The following is an 18814-nucleotide window of genomic DNA, read 5'->3' on the forward strand; positions in this document are numbered from 1 at the left end:
AAGATGGGTGAGACCAAGGGTGGGGAAAGGCATTCTTTGCAGGAGGTGATACAATTGGAAACACCTTGAAAAACAGTTACCAGTTTTCAAAGAATAGAAAATGAAATATGTCCTCTCAGCAAAGACAGAATTTTGCATAGCTCATCAGAAAGTGCCCTTTTATTGGTTGTTTTTCATAACATTTTTTGTTCCTTACAACGGAGTTAGACGAGGACCACAGCTACAAATAACTGTAGTTTAAAAATGTCATCAATAATTTTTCTTTTTAAGGGATGAGGGTATCTAAAGTAAAATTGAATTTAATGAGTAAAAATAACTAGACAACAATGTATAAAGTGGTTTCAGTAAAAAAAAAAAACTGGGAGGATAATTAAAATGCTAGCTATATTATAGGGGATAATAACATAGGAGGTAGAAGCATAGATGAAGAAAGTCCCTTTTTTGACAAATTTTTGCAAAGGAAGTAGACTGAATCCTCTGATTTCTAAGAATCTTTATAGTATGAACCTGTCCTACCTATAGATTCTCTACCTCTTATAGACTCTTATTTTCCATTACTTTTTAACAGAAACTCTCCAACCCTATAAAACTTAATATTTCACACAGATACCATTTGGTTTCCTGCCTCTTTTATTTGTTATTGTTAATTCACTTTCCCCTCTTCTCTCATTGCTCCAACCCTACCCTTCTTTCATAATTACCTTGTCACCTGCCTTGTGAAACCTTCTTGAAAACTCTAGTCCACAATGATCTCCCTCCTTGAGCTGCTTTGGTATTTATAGACCATTTCACAAAGTTAACTACGTCTGGACTTGTTTCATGGGTGTTATTATCGTCATCAGAGCAACTCTGATGCCAGCCATGATGACAACCATGTCTCAAATTGTTCTCTTCTGAACCGTGATACCCAATGCTGTGTTGATAGGGAACATCTTAAAGAATGAGAGATTATCAGAATTGATAAAATGCCCTATTTCTATCAAGGGTCAGAACATGTTATGCATATTACCATCCAGATGAAGGGATAATTATATTAGATGCTAATTAATGAGATGTCATTGATGAAATGAATCTGTTTTAAACCCTTGGCAAATGACTGATTTTCTAGATATAAGCTGCATGTTTTTTTTCTTTTTTTTAAATTTTATTTATTTATAATTTTTTTCACAGTATATATGCATGAGTATTTTTTAATAATATTATCCCTTGTATTCATTTTTCCAAATTATCCCCTCCCTCCCTCTACTCCCTCCCCCCGATGACAGGCAATCCCGTACATTTTACATGTGTTACAATATAACCTAGATACAATATATGTGTGTAAATCTAACTTTCTTGTTGCACATTAAGTATTGGATTCCAAAGGTGTAAGTAACCTGGGTAGATAGACAGTAGTGCTAACAATTTACATTCACTTCCCAGTGTTCCTTCTCTGGGTGTAGTTGTCTCTGTCCATCATTGATCAGCTGGAAGTGAGTTGGATCTTCTTTATGTTGAAGATTTCCACTTCCATCAGAATACATCCTCATACAGTATTGTTGTTGAAGTGTACAGAGATCTTCTGGTTCTGTTCATTTCACTCAGCATCAGTTCCTGTAAGTCTCTCCAACCCTCTCTGTATTCCTCCTGCTGGTCATTTCTTACAGAGCAATAATATTCCATAACCTTCATATACCATAATTTACCCAACCATTCTCCAATGGATGGACATCCATTCATCTTCCAGTTTCTAGCCACTATGAAAAGGGCTGCCACAAACATTTTGGCACATACAGGTCCCTTTCCCCTCCTCAGTATTTCTTTGGGTTATAAGCCCAATAAGGCTGCATGTTTCTTAAGAAAAATTTGGAAATAAACTCCCTGGTTAGGACGGTTCATCAGCTTGTCTTAAATTATTGTGTAATTAGCAGAAAAGGCAGCCTGATAAAGCAACTGGATGTGGGGAGTTTAGTCATTTTTTTTTTGGCGTCACTGATCCCACTGGCATCAAATAAAACTTATAGAAGCCCTTTCCATAATGATATTTTTAAATGTGAAAAATTAATACATGAGAATGGAAGAAGCCAATGATACTGAAGTACAGATATCAAAAGAACAAAATCAAAACAAAGATCATAAAACCTAGATCAGGATGCTCTTATTAGAGGTTTTAAGCCTTCAAATTAAGAAGACGGAGCTGACTAACGATCTCTGATACATCTGTGCTGTGGAGCAAAAGGCAAAGAACTTAACCTCCTAATGACCCAGGGATTCTCTAAGATTACAAGTTGCAGATGAGTTATCAAGTTATTTTCTTGGAGGAAGTTTCCCTTGGGAGTACTGTACACTCATGAAATCACAGGTCAGGGACAGCCCACCTATCCGCCCACTGCCCATAAAAAAGGGAAAAATACACTTTTTATTATTAACTTGCTTCTCAAGTCATAGTTAAGTGAAAGGTAGTGTGAACCTCCTGAGAAATGATTACTTCAAGTGAACGGACCCTCCATTTCTCCCCATCATGGTTTTATAAGGATTTATAGATCCTGGGTTTGTTGAGGAGTTACTTCATTTTTCTATGATGCATTACAACCAACTTAGAGGTTCAGGAATTCCTTGATCATAGTTAGATCTGATTGCTGTTCTGCACAGGAATTCTTTATAAAATTCCACAACATGAGTTAGAAATTGACTTAGAGAATCCAATAAACTTGCAAGCTTTGGCCGACTTCCAAGCTAAATTTATAGACTGGAAAAAATATGGCCTTCCCATTGTCCTTTTTTTTTTTTCCTTTTTTATCCCCTTCAGGAAAGTCTTGTGTGTGTGTGTGTGTGTGTGTGTGTGTGTGCGCACACATGTGCACATACACACGCACATACACACAGAGGTTTGTCATTTTGCTGACACTGGAATTGGAAATTAAATTTTCATTGTGTGGGAACCTTTTTTCAATGTAGTTCAGAATGGGACAACGCTTCTGGAACTCCATATTCCACCAAGAAGGAATTTCTTCTCTTTCTTCCCTCCAAAAAGAATTCAGGACCCAGATGTAATGAGATATAGTTTTATTCCTAAGTGAATTTGGTTAGTCTGGTGACCGGGATGCCCATTGACCAACTGGATTCAACCCCCAGAAATCATCCAGTTCCTTCCAGGCTCCACTTGAGTCTTCTCTTTGAGATATGATATACGCGGCTTTAATCAGATATTTTATTTCTGCTAATTCCATGAAAGGCTAATGGGGGCAAGCTCAGAAGCCTCTAATAGGTTCCAATCCTGTTTGCTGGCTGCTCCATATTACACGAAGAGTCGAGAATTCTTTTTTTTTTTTTTTTTTTCCTTTCCCTATCTGATAATTGAAAACCTATCTTGTTTTACAGAATGGGTTTGCTGTTGTAAGGCCCCCAGGCCATCATGCTGAAGAGTCAACAGCCATGTAAGTACCAGAGAAGACCGGCCATCCTGGAGCACTGGGGTTACTGGCAGTCACCTGCACTGTGCACGGCTCTGCAACCCTCTAATTGTTAGCAGATGCCTGCAAAGGCTCGCGAGGTCCTCCCAGAAGCAGATTTATGGCTTCAGAGATCATATAGCATTTTGAGAAATGCCCTGAACATTATTTATATATTTTTTCCCCTGGCTGATGTGCTTTCTGATTTCTCTGTTCTTCTCTATTCTGCAGGGGGTTCTGCTTTTTTAATTCGGTGGCAATTACTGCCAAATACTTGCGAGAGCAGCTCAATGTAGGCAAGATATTGATTGTAGACCTGGTAGGTATCCTGGACGAGCTCCGTCTTCTTATTCTCCTGGGTCCCGGGGAGTGGGTTTGTTTTTCCGTGTCCAGCTGCCTTGCCTTCTAAATAATCCAAGAGTGCGTGGACTCCCAAACCAACATGGAAACTCATTAAATCCGGCCTGGACATTCTGAAACCATAAACTTGAAGCTTTCACTTTCACAGCATTAACAGAGGTTTAATGAGAAGAAGCCACAGCTCGGGGCAGCCTTTTTATGGTCCTTAAATGAATTGATACTTCCAGTGTTAAAATAACCCAACAGAACCTGAGTTTACTTTCCCCCATAGACTAGAGGCCCTAACGAGTCGGATGGGCTGGAAAGAATGCTGTTGCTGTGGTTACCAAATTGGCCACTTCCCCTGCCTGGGATCCCTGGGCTTGTTGTGTAACACTGGGATCATTCAAACAAACCCGCTTGTCATTCTGCAGGCTCAGATGCCAGGGTGGGATGTCTCCCTGCAGGAAAGCAGGATGATTACAAGTCAGCAGCACTGGGCTGGGCCTCTGTTCTAATAGGATGCATTCTTGCACAATGCAGTTATAATTTGCTTAACAAATGGTTTGTTTAAATGCGGGTGACATTTGGCATGTTGTCCAGAGTGTGTGCATGAATAAGGGATTGGAGCTTTGCCTCCCCCAAAAAGGACCAGCTCGGTGCACGGGCCCAAGGAGAGCGGGAGGGTGATTTATGAGGCCCATGCCGGCTGGGCCGACAGTTCAGGAGAGAGGTGTAATAGGTTGTCTGACAAAGCATAGACAGGAAATGAACCCTGGCATCAAACCCTAACCCAGGGCATCTGCACTTAATTAATTTTTGCAGGTGATAAAAGATTTAAAGACAAAATATGTTAAAGGGTTTTTTTGAAGTGCACGGCTTAATAGTCTAAATCTTGTTCATATCTGCACTCATAATTAAATCTTATTGGAAAGTCATGGCCTTACCATCTAGCACTTTGGTTCAGTTAAGCAAACAGAACAGAAATTGAAAGAGAGAATGAATTAAGATGGAAAGAGGGAGAGAAGGAGAAAGGGGGAGAGAGAGAGACAAATTGAAGGGAAAGAAGAAAAACAGGGAGGAGTAAAGAGAAGAGGAAAAGAAAAATGGATGAGATACAGAGAAAAGTGAAGAGAAGAAAAAAAGACAAAGAAGAAAAATGAAATAAAAAAGAAAATAGAGAAAAGAAGAATGCAAAGAAAAAAATTCAAGAGAAAAGAAAAAAAAGAAAAAAAGAAAAAGCCAAGAAAGAAAAAAAAAGAGAAAGAAATAATGAATAGGAAAAGGCAAAGAACATAAAAGGGAAGAATAAAAGAAAAAAAGGGAAAAGTAGGACAAATGAAAGTATAAAAGGAAGTATAAGATAAAAAAGAACAAATAAAGAGAGAAATAAAAAGGAGCAATAAAAGCTAAAGGAAAATTGAGAAAGAAGGAAAGAAAGACATGAGAAAGATAAGAAAGAAGGAAAGAAATTAATAAAGAAATAAGGCAAGAAATATAGTGGACAAGAAAGAATAAAAGAGAAAGGAAGAGGAAATGAAGGAAGGAAAGAAAAAGCAAGGAAAAAGAGAGGAAAAGAAAAGAAAGGATAAAAAGGAAAGACAAGAGAAAAATGGAAAAAAGATAGGGAACATACATTTATCATAAAATATGTGTGTGTGTGTATATATATATAATTATAATTTAAGAGAAAGGCAGATTAAGGAAAATAAATTTTAGTTCTTTGGTAGAACCAATCCTACTCCACTGCAGCCCAGAGCTCACTTTTAATGAAAACAGTTGGCAAATGCCATGTGATACCATTAAAAGAAAGAAAGAAAAAAAAAGAGAGAGAGATGAGGAAGTTTGTATTTGTTTTCCCATGCACATTAAAAAAAATCCAAGTTTCATCCCCCTCCCCCATTCACTCAATAAAAACACAGTAAACTTGTTGAAGTTTTTAAAGATACAACGTAATTGCTGTGTTGCCATGGTGGCTGTTTTTATTAAAAGATTAAGTTTCAACAACGTGCTAGAATGTAGGATTATACGGAATTTCTTTCCCTCTCACAGCCCCTCTATAGCAGAAGCCCACATATTTATTTATTTATGTATATGTATGCAAGTATATGTGTGCATGTGTGTATGTATATATATACACATATATAATCTATAAGCACATTTAGCACATATACCCTTATAAAAATATAGGTATTTTTATATATGTCTGTATCTAGATATGATATAAATGATAAGAAAGGATGGAAGAATACGTGGAAGACTAGTAATTCCAAATCCCCAGTTCTTGTTTGTTAGACTTGAACATCTTGGAGTTCTTGACTGCAGTGGAGAGTGGATTTTGCAGAGTCCTTCTAGATCTTTTCGCGTTTAAGACGGACGTAATCAATCATTGCTCAGAGGCGCCTTTGATAGAGGAATGCATGATATCCAGATGCAGAAAGCTTGAAATATAGGCTGAACTTGACAGCTACTCATTTAAACTTGACTTAGTTTATGACTGTGTTTTTCATACAGAAGAGGCGTATTTGTGATTCCCCTCCACCCCCACCCCTGCTTCATTTTAGTTATTGGTTAATGCAAGGAGAGAAATGGTCCTGGTAAAGGAGGAAGAGGGAAAGAGATTTGATACAATTTATAAAATGAATATACCAAGGAGATCTGGTTGGAATCCTATAGAGAACCTGAATTGTTCCTCATTCCCATCTGAGAGCATGATTTTCCCATCAGGCATAGATTGGAAGTATCTTTTGCAGACTGTCTAAATACCCCAAGTTGCATTCAAATGGGCTGCCTTGGAGACTGCTGGCCCACATACACTCCAGCGTTATCCTAAACACTGCAGCTGCAGGGGCTATTTTGAGGGAACAATCTGTTTCTTCCAGCTGCTGGGGAGGAATTTTGAAAGGGCCACGTGTCCTGGAGACATCCCTTCTCCTTGGCTGACAGATCTATTCTACAAGTTTGCAAAGAATAAAAAGGTGCCAGTTATTCAACCCAGGAAAAACCTTGCTATTTCAACCTCAAAAAGACATTAGCTGAGAGATATATCTTTTCCTTGAATAGTATTAGCTTGCTCATATTCTCCATATTTTCAGAGGGAGATACCTCCATTTTGCAGCTTTAGTGGGAACTTGAATTCTGATTCTGATCCTTCTCAAGACCATGGAGAAATTCAGAAGGTGATGGTGGGTCTGACAAAATTAGTTTCTGTGATCTATAAAGTTTGTTCAGCTTTTTTTTTTCCTAGAAGATTCCAGTTACCTTTGGCATTCTTGATAATGGCTAAGATCTCTTCTAATTCTCGAATCTATAAGATAATTAGATGGAAGTCAGTGGTGATAGGTACTTCTGCAACTCATCTTCCTAGATTTTTTGAATTTTGTTTTTAATCACAGCTTATTCACTTTGTGAGGCTGACTCACACTTGTGTCATGACCTTCTTTTTTGGCCTACCATCCCAAGCTATGGACAATCTCTCTCTTAAATGCCATTGGGGAAGACAGAATATGCACAAGTAAGCACATGCAGAGTTTGAGATAGATTTTTGAGGGGGCCACTGGAACAATAAGGACAACCTTTCAAGGAAAAAGTGAGACCTGATTTCTGTGTCTTAAAAGAAATAAAGAGTGAGAATATTATAGCCATGAGGTTCAGTCAGTTAAAAGTCAGAGATATGACATGGAACATCATGTGTGAGAGCCTACAAGGATGCCATTTGGATTTGGCTATAGAGGGCACACTGTGGCAAGAGCCATAGAGTGTATGGGAGCATAAATGATCTCTCAGACTTTGTCTTGAGATTCAACAAACCCAAATTCTCAAAGCTCTTCATTACTTTTTCTAGTTGATTACTGTTTGGAATGTCTGTGTTCTATCACTTCCAAATTCCTAGAAGCTGAGCTCCTCCTTTTGGCCTTGGCCTTTTACATTTAAGATAGGGAACTCAGCCTAATCTCTTCCTTCCCCATCCCCATTCCCATCCCAAATGCACTTTGATTCAGGCATTAGAAACACAGAAAATAACGCCCTATGAGCTCATCAGTGTTTGGCCACCATCTTTGACTTGATAATTGAGGAATACTTTTCAGAAGGTGAACACAAATATTATAAGAGTGTGGTTTGGCTCATGGTTGCCCAGAGGTATCGGGGTGGGGCAAGAAAATGGGTAGTGAAAAAGAGTGAGTCTGCCAGTGCCTCTATTGCCAAACAATCTTTGTAGATTCTGGCACAGGATTCTCAAACCCAAGGTTGGCTTTGTCATCTCTTTAATTTTGAAGCAATTTTTTCAGCTGAAATTTGAAGGATTTTTTTTTTTAGTTGTTATTGTCCTGTTTGTCATTCTTTCCAACCACCTATTCTACTTTATGCTTAAGTTCCAAGAAAAAAAAAACGATCCAGATTGTTGGGTCTTCCTTTTAAACCCTTCTTCTTTACCATTTGGATATAGTCTATCATTTTTAATGTATTGATTCATCTAGTTTAATAAATATACTTTTTTTTTCTCCCCAGTCAAGAGAAAATCCCTTACCTATCTGAATACTCCTGATCTCAGTCCTTTACTGATCCATGTGCATCTGGTTAGTAGCTATGGGAAATCATATTGTTTCCCAGAAGGTGAAAATTCCTTTTAGAAATCCAAGATTTCATATTCATTAAGGTTCCAATCTCCCCCTTTTCATTGTCAAAACATCATATATTTAGTTTCTTCCTTATCCTTCCATAAATGTTGTTTTAACAATGGATGGCTCATCAGAGCTTTTTTTTTTTACTTTCATCTTCACATTTCACATTTCCTAATGCGTAAACACAGACATCCCATCCAACCTTCCCATTTTACAAGTGAGGAAACTGAGTTACATAGAGCTTAAATGACTCCCCCAAGATAAAAGTGGTAGTAAATATAGAGCAAGGATTTTAACTCAGATTTTCCAACTTCAAATAAATCACACTCTCCCAGGTTTATATACACATACATAGAAAGATATACTGTGTGCATATGTGAATATACATATATGTGTATATTGCTCACACACATATATCTCTCAATGGCATAATCATCATAATCCAGTATATGCCCAATTCAAAAATAGAAGTCAGATTTCTATTTCTTAATGGTAGTGATTTCACAGCACTTATTAGTCATTTCCCACTGGGTCATCTTGCTGACTCCAATACTTTGTCATTCCCATGAGCACCCAAAGGGTGTTACCTTCTATCCCATCTAGTGATTTTTATAGGTCTAGCTTGTGCCTTGGCTATGAGGACACTTATCCCATAGTACCTAAATTTCTCAAGATAAAATCCTTGCAAAAATAATAAGGCTAGGAAGCTCTAAAGATAAGCTCCAGCTAAGAATGTTAAATTTCCAAACTAGAGAAATCCATGGTCCTGGGCCAGCTGCCCTCCCTATTCCAGTTCTTGATACTCACAAGTTTCTTTAACTCATTGGACACAAGAAAATTGCTTCATTTAAAAAAATATATATTAAACACAACCAGAGAGTTAGCAAGTATCATCAATGATATACTGTGTGATTCAGGAGACCCAAAGTAATTCTTTGCTATTACCCCATACTTTGATTTCCATATGTGTTACCTCATTTCTCCTTATCTCTCATGGGGACATTGGTGGGAAGTCTCACCATAATACAATTTGGAAAAGGGAATAATATTGATTCAATAGCATTTCCTCAGGAGAATACATGGAGTAGAACTCCTGAGCATCCTCAGATGATAGCCAACCAGCCAGGCTCAACCTGAACGTCCATTTCAGAGTTCCCGAGACCAACTTATGAAGAACTCATGTGAATTAGTGATCCCCCTTTCTCCCTTTCCAAAGAGTGTACAGATATTATACTGGGAAGGCTACATGCCTCAGCCACCATTAGATATCCCAAAGCTAAGAAGATATTAACTAAAGATTAGGAATAATGATACAGGATAAAATAAAAGTCAAAAGGCTCAGTACATGCCTGAAATCACTTCTCACCAGTCAGACATTGAGCGATTATCAGGATAGTGAGAATAGCAGAGACTCATGAAAAAGATAAACATAGAAGTCTTAGTTAACTATCATTTTCAAAAAGGTAACATTTCCTACTGGTCCTTGTGGATGTCAATACTTAATGAGGAAGAGCAAATCTGGAATAGGAAGGGTGGCAGCCCAGAAATCATGGAAAATGGGGCTAAGTGGTTCTTAAGTCATTCTCAGAAACTTGAATCAACCATTGAGAATGAATGAAAGAGGGACCATGAATATGCCAAATAGAAAATGTCCTGATTTTCAAAAATAGGAAGACAATAGCACCTATTATATTATAGGTTAAAAAATGTGACTTCAATTCTAGTCAAACTTTTAGAATATTTTACTGAATGGAAGGCTTGCCGATAGCTGGGAAAAGAAGTCACGATTATTGACCCATAAGGAAAATAGCATAGTTTCATCAAGAACAAGCCACATATATCATTTCTCTTCTGCACCTTTGGTAGATCAGGAGAATACTGAGACTTTAGCTTGCCTAAGTACCACAAATCCTTTCTTGAAATCTAGCATGCTATCTTTGCATATGGGATGGAGAGAGGTGGACTATACAATGTTACGGTTAGTTAGAATTGGAATAGTTTGTATGGTTAGATCCAAAGAGTGGTCATTAAGGGGGAGAAAGGGTTTTTCAGTGCGGTATATCCTAGGGATCATCAGGGGGTTTGTTTTTGTTTTTTAATAATATTGTCTCGTTTATGATTCCATTATCTTAAATGAAATCAGAGATGGTGTGATTATAAAATAGCCAAATAACACAAATTTGAGGTGGGAAGTAAACTAGAAATGGTAGCATAGATAGAACTCTGGGGTTGGAGTCAGAAAGACCTGAATTTCAACATCTTATATTGGACATTTATCAGCTATGAAATTCCCCTTAACCTCTATTTATCTCAATTTCCTTAGCTGTAAAACAGTAATCATAATGGCATCTACCTTTTAGATTTTTGTTGCTGTTGCTGTTCTGTGTGTGTGTGTGCGCATGTGTAAGAATTAAATAGCATTGATGGCATCTACCTTTTAGATTTTTGCTGCTGTTGCTGTTCTCTGTGTGTGTGTGTGTGTGTGTGTGTGTGTGTGTGTGTGTGTGTGTAAGAATTAAATAACATTGGGTTTATAAAGCCCTTAGCAGAATGCCTTGCACATAGCCACTGCTTTATAGATCCTAGTGATATTAGTGTGGATGGCGACTAGAATTTGGCTCTGAATTTGAGAAGCTAAAAAGTAATAGAGATAAAATAAAGTCTTGCATGGATTCAAACTATTGATTCCATGAATAGAACAACATGTAAGCATGACTAGAGCACTTTGCATAAGTTTTGAAAGGTCTTCCATTCTTAAATGGATTCATCATTGTCATAATTTAAAGCAAATGAATATTCTATTACTTTCTTTTATTATAACTTGTTCATTCATTCTCCAATTGAGGGCTTGTTTACAATTCTTTGTTACTATAAAAACTGGGAAGCAATGGAATATGGGAAAACAACAGCAAAAGAGTTCTGATGATCTCTTCTTGTTCCCTAATTCTCTCCTCTTTGATGACCATTTCATTGCACTGCATGTTATTTTGATGGCTGTTACCCATAGAAAAAGCATCCTTTGGAGTCTCTTCTTATTTTCTACATAGTCTGAGGATATCTGAATAAAATCAAATGATTATTTACTGGATTCATTTGCATCTTTAGACATAATATGAAATATAATTGTTTTCTGAGTACTATGTTGGATAATGAGGATGCAGTAATATTTATAAAAGTACTTCTTGCCTTCAAAGAGTTCACCTACTATTGAAAAAAAGTATTAGAGTAAGCTGAACTAACAGAATGTATTTTTTCACATCAAAAGATGGAAATAAGCAAATGACTCCATTGGGAAATAATAGACATTTCAGTTTTGGAGAGATAGCTGCCATAGTCTAATTCTCTTATTTTTTACAGATAAGTAAATTGAGGTCACATAAAGTTGAATTAACTTGCCTGAGATCACATAGCTAATAACAGATTTTGAACCCAGGCCCTCTGAAACCAAAGCTAGTCCACTTTCTGCTAGACCACAATAAACATCCTGTTATCTAAGTCATTGAGGAAACTGTCCTGGAAAGAATTAGTGACTTACTTGAGGTTACACAAGTAAGAGTACTAATAGTACTGGTAGTAGTAGTCATAGTACTAGTACTAGTAGTATTTCCAGTAGTAGTAGTTGTTGTTGTTGCAGTTGTGCTTAGGTCTTCTCATTTTAAATAGAGCTCTTTAAAAGAGACATGTTTTTCTCTGTGCCTTCCCTTTAAAAAAAAGTCATGTTAACATTTAATTAATAAAATCTGGATAAATTTGAAGCTGAAACAATTTTTTTTTCCTACAACTCTGAGTCACAATGTCACTGCATTAGAAGAATACAAAGAGAATATCCATTATGCAGCTTATCTTTTCCCCAAGATTTCTAGAAAAAAAAGCATAAAAAGCAAACAAATCCCCAAACACATTCTTTCCACAGATTCCTGGGTCCTCGACAGTAAGGTTGCTAGTTTTCTGGTCCCTTCTCTCCTTCCTTCTCAGATCATGTGCAGGAGTGCACACACATTTCAGTGAAATCTTGTGTTGGGACACCTCAAAGGCTCCTTAAGACATGAGTGTGCTCTGGGCCCAGCATTTTTTAAATACTGTCTCCATATTAGATAAAATCTCCAAACATGATTTTGAAGTCCTGGTACAAAATCAATGATATCATATTTTCGAATTCCATGCCTTGGGCAATTCTGGGTACATGTACTCAGGTCTGATTTTTCTCTGACATGAATGGAGAAAGACCATAGGTGTAGGGTATAAAAATAGTAAGGCCTTCCTAATCATTAGGGGCCTGGCTTTGAGATTGGTTTTGCCAGAAACTCATCAAAGAAACAGAGGATGAAAGAGTTTAGTCCACAAGGGACATGAAAGCCTATTAGACAATTTCTAATCCAAAGCTCCCATTTTACAGGACAAACAGATCTGGAGAAGTCAAAGGAGTTGACCGAAGTGACAAAGGAGTAAATGTCTGAGTTCATTTTTTACTCTAAGCTATCTCATGTGGACCTAGTATTTTTTTTCCCCAATGTATGAGTCTGAACCATTGCATTAATTTCTTCATCTGAAATATAGTGACTTTAGGATGTGTCTAGCTCATGCCTTAGTAATGGGACTGATGAAAGGAGGAATTGAAATAATATAACCAAAAGACTTAAGAAATATAAACCAGCTGCTTCCATTCATGTAAAGGGATAAAACTGAGCAAATGCATTTGGATAATGGAGCATGTAAGACTAATTGCCAATTGGAAGGTTCCCTATTAACTTGTTTGAAGGTTGACCCTCCCTAGCTATTCTGTGCTGACTTGATTGGTGGGACAAAGAGGGGGAAGTGACGTGTGTGGGAGGAGGAGGAGGAAGAAGAGGAAATTGAGATGCTCACACTCAGTCTCTTGTGGCATTTGAGGGAGGAAAGTGTGTGTGAGATTGCTAGACTAATCCCCTGACCTTGATTGTAAAAGATCAAGAATAAAGACGTTTAGTGATCCTGACTCCAGCTGATTTCTGGGAAGACAGAGTTCCAGCATTCTGGAGCCCCACGTTGGGTGCCATTTGTAACATGCCCTCCTGGCAGTTACTATTACCAGTCTGTCCTAGGCCCAACAGAGTACCTTTGACCACTGACCTTTGCAGTGTCAACTCTACCCAGCTCGCCTCCTCTGAGGCCTTCAAAGGTCTCTGGCCACAATTTCTTGAATCTATAGTTTAATAACCGGTAGAGCACTCAAGAACAGCCATGTGTAATCTTAAAAGCCTTTATTACCTACTCACATAATGTCCTGACTTAATGTCCTGACTTAATATCCTGACTTGTTAGCTCCCTAGTGAACACCTGGTCTGAAGACCCATGTGTTCACGACCAAACTCCTTACCTCTCGGCTATCCATCAGCTTGGCTACCCCAGGTTAGGGAGCCAGGTTAAAGAACACAACTGGCTGCAAGCAGTGGGCTTATAAAGGGCCTGTGAGGTCACACACACAGCCAACCAGCAAGACAGCCATCACCCATTATGAAGCTATCTCAGTATGGCCAGGATCCCACCCACAGGGAAGTCCTATATCCACAGAGATTACTTCTGAGCAACTCAATCTCCTGTTGTGCTGTGGCCTGCCCATGTAAAGGACCCTTACACATTCACACTGTGGTAGAGAAAGTGGCAGATTTGGCATTGCAGAGATCAGAGCTCTCTCCCTTTGGCTCAATCAGTTAGGCCTCTATGAGCAGCTATAAAGTAAACATAGTAATGACCCCTGTATCTACAGCTAAGGATTGTTGGAAAGCTCAAAAAAGATGTTGCTCATAAATCATCTTATAAAAGTTAAAATATTGAATAGATATGTTTTAGCATTGTACTTTACTTAATAGATTGGAAGTTCCTTGAGGACAGGGGTTATATTTTGTTCTGTCTTTGCATCAGCAAAATTTAGTGAAGTGCCAAGCAATTATAAGGCCCTTGAAAAAGTTTATTGAATTATTTTATCTATTCCACATTTTCCATAATCCTTGTTCTCATGACTGTACTTTCTCTACCAATGCAGACGACAGCCACAACAGCTCTCATTAAAGATAAAGGCAACTATATGACAGCGGATAGAGCATCATTCTGGAGTCAGGAGAACCCGACTTCAAATCTGCCTCAGTCATTTAACACTTATTAGCTGCATGACCCTGGGCAAGTCACTTAATCCCAATTGCCTTACCAAGATATAGATAGATAGATGATAGATAGATAGATAAATAGATAGATAGATAGATAGATAGATAGATAGATAGATAGAGTTAGATATAGATAGAAATAGAGATATGTATGTATCTCTCCCTCCCTCCCTCTCCCTCTCTCCTCTCTTCTCTCTCTCTCTCTCTCTCTCTCTCTCTCTCTCTCTCTCTCTCTCTCTCTCTCTCTCTCTCTCTCTCTCTCTCTCTCTCTCTTTCTCTCTCTCTCTCTCCCTATGTATATAGATAGATAGATATAGCTATATAGATAGATATAGATAGATAGATATAGATATATAGAGAAATATATATTTCATATATTTGAGATAGCAAGTGAACTAGAAATGATAGAATAGATAGAACTCTGGACCTAGAGTCAGAAAGATCTAAATCTTAAGATCTTACCTTACACATTTATCAGCTATGAAATTTCCTTTAACCTGTACTTGTCTCAATTTCCTTAACTATAAAATAATGATCATAATGGTATGTATATATATAGAAAGAGAGAGAGACAGAGACAGAGAGAGAGAGAGAGAGAGAGAGAGAGAGAGAGAGAGAGAGAGAAAGAGACAGACAGACAGACAGATATTCAGAGACAGAGACAGAGACAAATGAGACAAATGGAAAGAGACAGAGACAGACAGAGCAAGACACACACATAGAGTCAGGGAGAGAGAGAGAGAGACAGAGAGATGGAAAGGAAAGAGACAGAGATAGAAACAGAGAGACATACAGAGACAGAAAGAAAGGCAGAAACAGACAGAGTCATGGAGAGACAGAGAATAGAAAGACAGAGACAGAAACACACACATACACACAAACACACACACACAGAGAGAGAGAGAGAGAGAGAGAGAGAGAGAGAGAGAGAGAGAGAGAGAGAGATTCTTTTCTTTTGTTTTCTTTTTAGTGCTTTATTATACCAGAGAGAGAAACCTCCCCAGGTGCCAGCACATCCATTGCCCACAAAGGCATAGCCTAGTTAACTAACCCCCACCCCCAAAGTGGCCAGAACTTTTTAGGGATAATCTCTTCAGGATCTTTTTCTAGCCCTTACAGCCTTCTAGCACAGAAGTTGACTAAACGACTGTTGATTTTTCTTTGCCTCTACACAACAGAATTCCTTCTCTTTCCCTCGTAATTCCCACATGCATGGAACTTTGTGCGTCTAAAATGAAACAATCGGAAGAAAGAAAGGGGGGGGTGGTTGAAAACTTTGAATTATCTACAGATGCCTCAAGTGCCCGAGTCTTTATTTTCTTCCATTATGTGGCTAATGGCAAAGTATTACAAAACAAACTTTCTTTTTCTTTTTTTTTCTTTTCTGGTGGGAGTTGGAGGCTAGGAGATAGGTCAAGACTTTTAAGGCAATCATATAATGTTAGATTTCTGTAGATGGCCCAAGCTCTCTCCCCGATGTGTGTGAATCCCCCCGTGCTCTCTGCCTGCTTTGGGCCAACTGAGTTAATAGCTAATGAGCTCATGCTTCTGGGTCTTCAACCCTTGCCGTCACGATTTTACGAACATGAAGTATGAAGTCCTTTCTGCATCTGGCATCTCTTTTGAAGTGAATCTAACTGCTGAGGGACTGCTCACTGAACTGAATGCTTCAAGAAGGCCAATTTACTCAGCTGGTTGCAGAGCCTTTGACCTCGGCGGTGGAACTTGGCAAATCAGGGAATCCATTCAGGCTCAGTGCTCTGTCAAGAAGAGTGGGAAAGGCTCTCCAAGCCCAGCTCCTTCTGCAGAATGTGAGTTTGCAGCTCCAACATTCGTCTTTCTTCGGAGGCCAATGAGGCCGGTTAATTAAGCCGGAGGGGTTATGAACTGTTGGCAGTTAATAAGTCATAAACTCCCCCCATAAAACAGGATGCTAGATTCCATCACTGGGGCAAGGACTACAAAGGGCCGGTGTATAAATATCTAATTGTACAAAAGGACTGGGATTTCTCAATGACTGCTCATCTGAAGTCTCTAGGGCATGCTTGCTGTGGTTTCCTGATTTTTAGAAGCCAGTTTAAAAAATGAGTGCATTAAAGAGTAATTTGCCCAAAAGTCCAGGAAGTTGAGGGGGTGGCAGTGGAAGCAGAAAGAAAAAAAGAAAAAAAAAAAAAAAAAAAAGAAGGATTCAGTCAGGGAAGGAAGAAAGAAAAAACGAAGGAGTGTGGGGTCGGGGTTGGAGGGAGGGGGAGCAGGCATCAGAAACTGTCTCCACAGCGAGCGGGACAAGACTGCATCTGTTTGCTCCCTCTAGGATGTCCACCATGGGAACGGTACCCAGCAGGCTTTTTACGCTGACCCCAGCATCCTGTACATTTCCCTCCATCGCTATGATGAAGGCAACTTCTTTCCCGGGAGTGGAGCCCCAAATGAGGTTAAGTTTATTTTCTTCAGAGTCCCGTTTTTATTTGTATCTTGCACATAATTGCATGGCGTGATTACCCCTAATTTTCTAGTCCTTTGCCAGTGCTTTAAATTACATGAGATTACTGAGCTCTCCCAGGAGACCGTGGTCTGACCAGGAACAAGTGGTAGAACCCAGAACATGACTTTTCAAGTGGGGGCCGCCAATTTGATGGGTTGTTTGATGTTTGTTTCAAAAGCTCGCCTGGGTTTGTTTGGTGCTCTTTCCGCTTACTTCCTGTGCCCCCACCCTGTGACCCAGTGTGGCGTTCTTCCTTTTCCCAGGTTGGAAGTGGCCTTGGAGAGGGATATAATGTGAATATTGCCTGGACAGGTGGCCTGGACCCCCCCATGGGAGATGTGGAGTACCTGGCAGCGTTCAGGTGGGTAGTCCGTTCGCCCACACGAGCTAATTGGAAGCAGAGTGTAAACTGAGGCAGGAATTAATCTAGGCAGAAAAAAAAATTCAATAGAGATTCAAATTCATGCTGAGGTAAAGTTGACTTAAAAATAACATTTAATAGTTTAATAAAATGTAAGAGTTTGTGCAGCCAAGTAATGTTGGGAATTCAGAACAAATGAAATAAAAGAGAAAGGAAGGCAATTAACTCTTTGTTTTTAGTCTGTGCCTTCACCCCAGAGCACTTTGGGGCAAGTGAGCTGATCAAGGGTCTACATGATCTTTTTATGGCTAGAATTACTTCTTTCTTTCTTTCTCTCTCTCCTTTTCTTTGCTGAGTTCAAGGCTCTCTCATTCCTGTTTTCCTTTTTCCAATATTCATACTCTGAGCAAGAATGCTTTAGACATTTATGTGCATTTTGTTGGAGGGCAGAAGGGCTGGATCTATGATTTTATCTGAATGCAAAATTCCTGAAATAAAAATCCCCTCCAATGCAGGGTAACAGCCCACCTATAATTCAATTATATCTTAAATAATTATGAGGAGGTACTGAGAAGCTCAATTTGTACAGGAGGAGACACCAAGGCCTTCCTTCTTTCTCTTTTGCCTTTCTGCCTTACATTACATCTAATCAATGGAAATTAGTGAATAAATAATATTTGCCTCAGTTTCCTCATCTGTAAAATAACCTAGAGAAGGGAATAGCTAACTTTTTTAATATCTTTGCTAAGAAAACTCCAAAGGGAGTTTAAAAAGTCACATGTAACTGAAATAAGTATGCATCAACAAGAAGTGTAAAGAAATGACAGATGACATCTGTACCTTTTTGGTGACACTAATGACAAAAGCCAGCTGAACCGTCACTCACCTCTGAGTTTGGGGCACTGTCAGTGCCTTTGTGAGGAGCTGACTCCCTTTTCATGGCATGGCTTTCCCTTCTAATTGGTGACATTGTGCCTTTTAGGACAAAAGAAAAAAAATGATAGATACCCTGCTTAGCTCATTCATACATCTTTGTAAATAAACTGGCTTGACTCCACCAGGCACATGTTCCTAAGGATTATTCTGAGCAATTAAAGAAAAACAAACAAGCATAATTTTGCATATCTAGTAAATGTGTGAGGTTTAACCCCTTGTAACCTGGCCTGTCTTGGAGTTAGGAAGCCCTGGGTTCAGGTTCTTAATCATTATATCTATGTGACCCTAGTGTGCCTCTTAACTCTCTAAGAATATGTTATGATGCCAGTGTCCCTCAGCAAAACTCTCTCCACTGATGAAAATCCAGGAATGAAAGTCCTTTATAAAAAATAAACACATTGTAATTTAATAGAAAAACAAGGATTCCGATTGTCCTTCTGGTAGTCAAAGGCAGTTCTATTAAACTAATGATTGGTTGTTGAACTTTGATCTCAGAGGAA

General features: G+C 38.7%; 1 protein-coding gene across 1 annotated transcript in view; it reads left to right on the forward strand.

The window, feature by feature from the left end:
* The window catches only part of HDAC9 (histone deacetylase 9), a 697702-nt gene that overhangs the window by 504661 nt on the left and 174227 nt on the right, over positions 1–18814 (forward strand). The window contains 4 exon segments of the mRNA XM_074268892.1: positions 3361–3416; positions 3663–3750; positions 16847–16966; positions 17281–17378. Coding sequence (XP_074124993.1) covers positions 3361–3416; positions 3663–3750; positions 16847–16966; positions 17281–17378 — 362 coding nt within the window.

This window comes from Sminthopsis crassicaudata, chromosome 5, assembly GCF_048593235.1.
Source record: "Sminthopsis crassicaudata isolate SCR6 chromosome 5, ASM4859323v1, whole genome shotgun sequence".
NCBI lineage: Eukaryota > Metazoa > Chordata > Mammalia > Dasyuromorphia > Dasyuridae > Sminthopsis > Sminthopsis crassicaudata.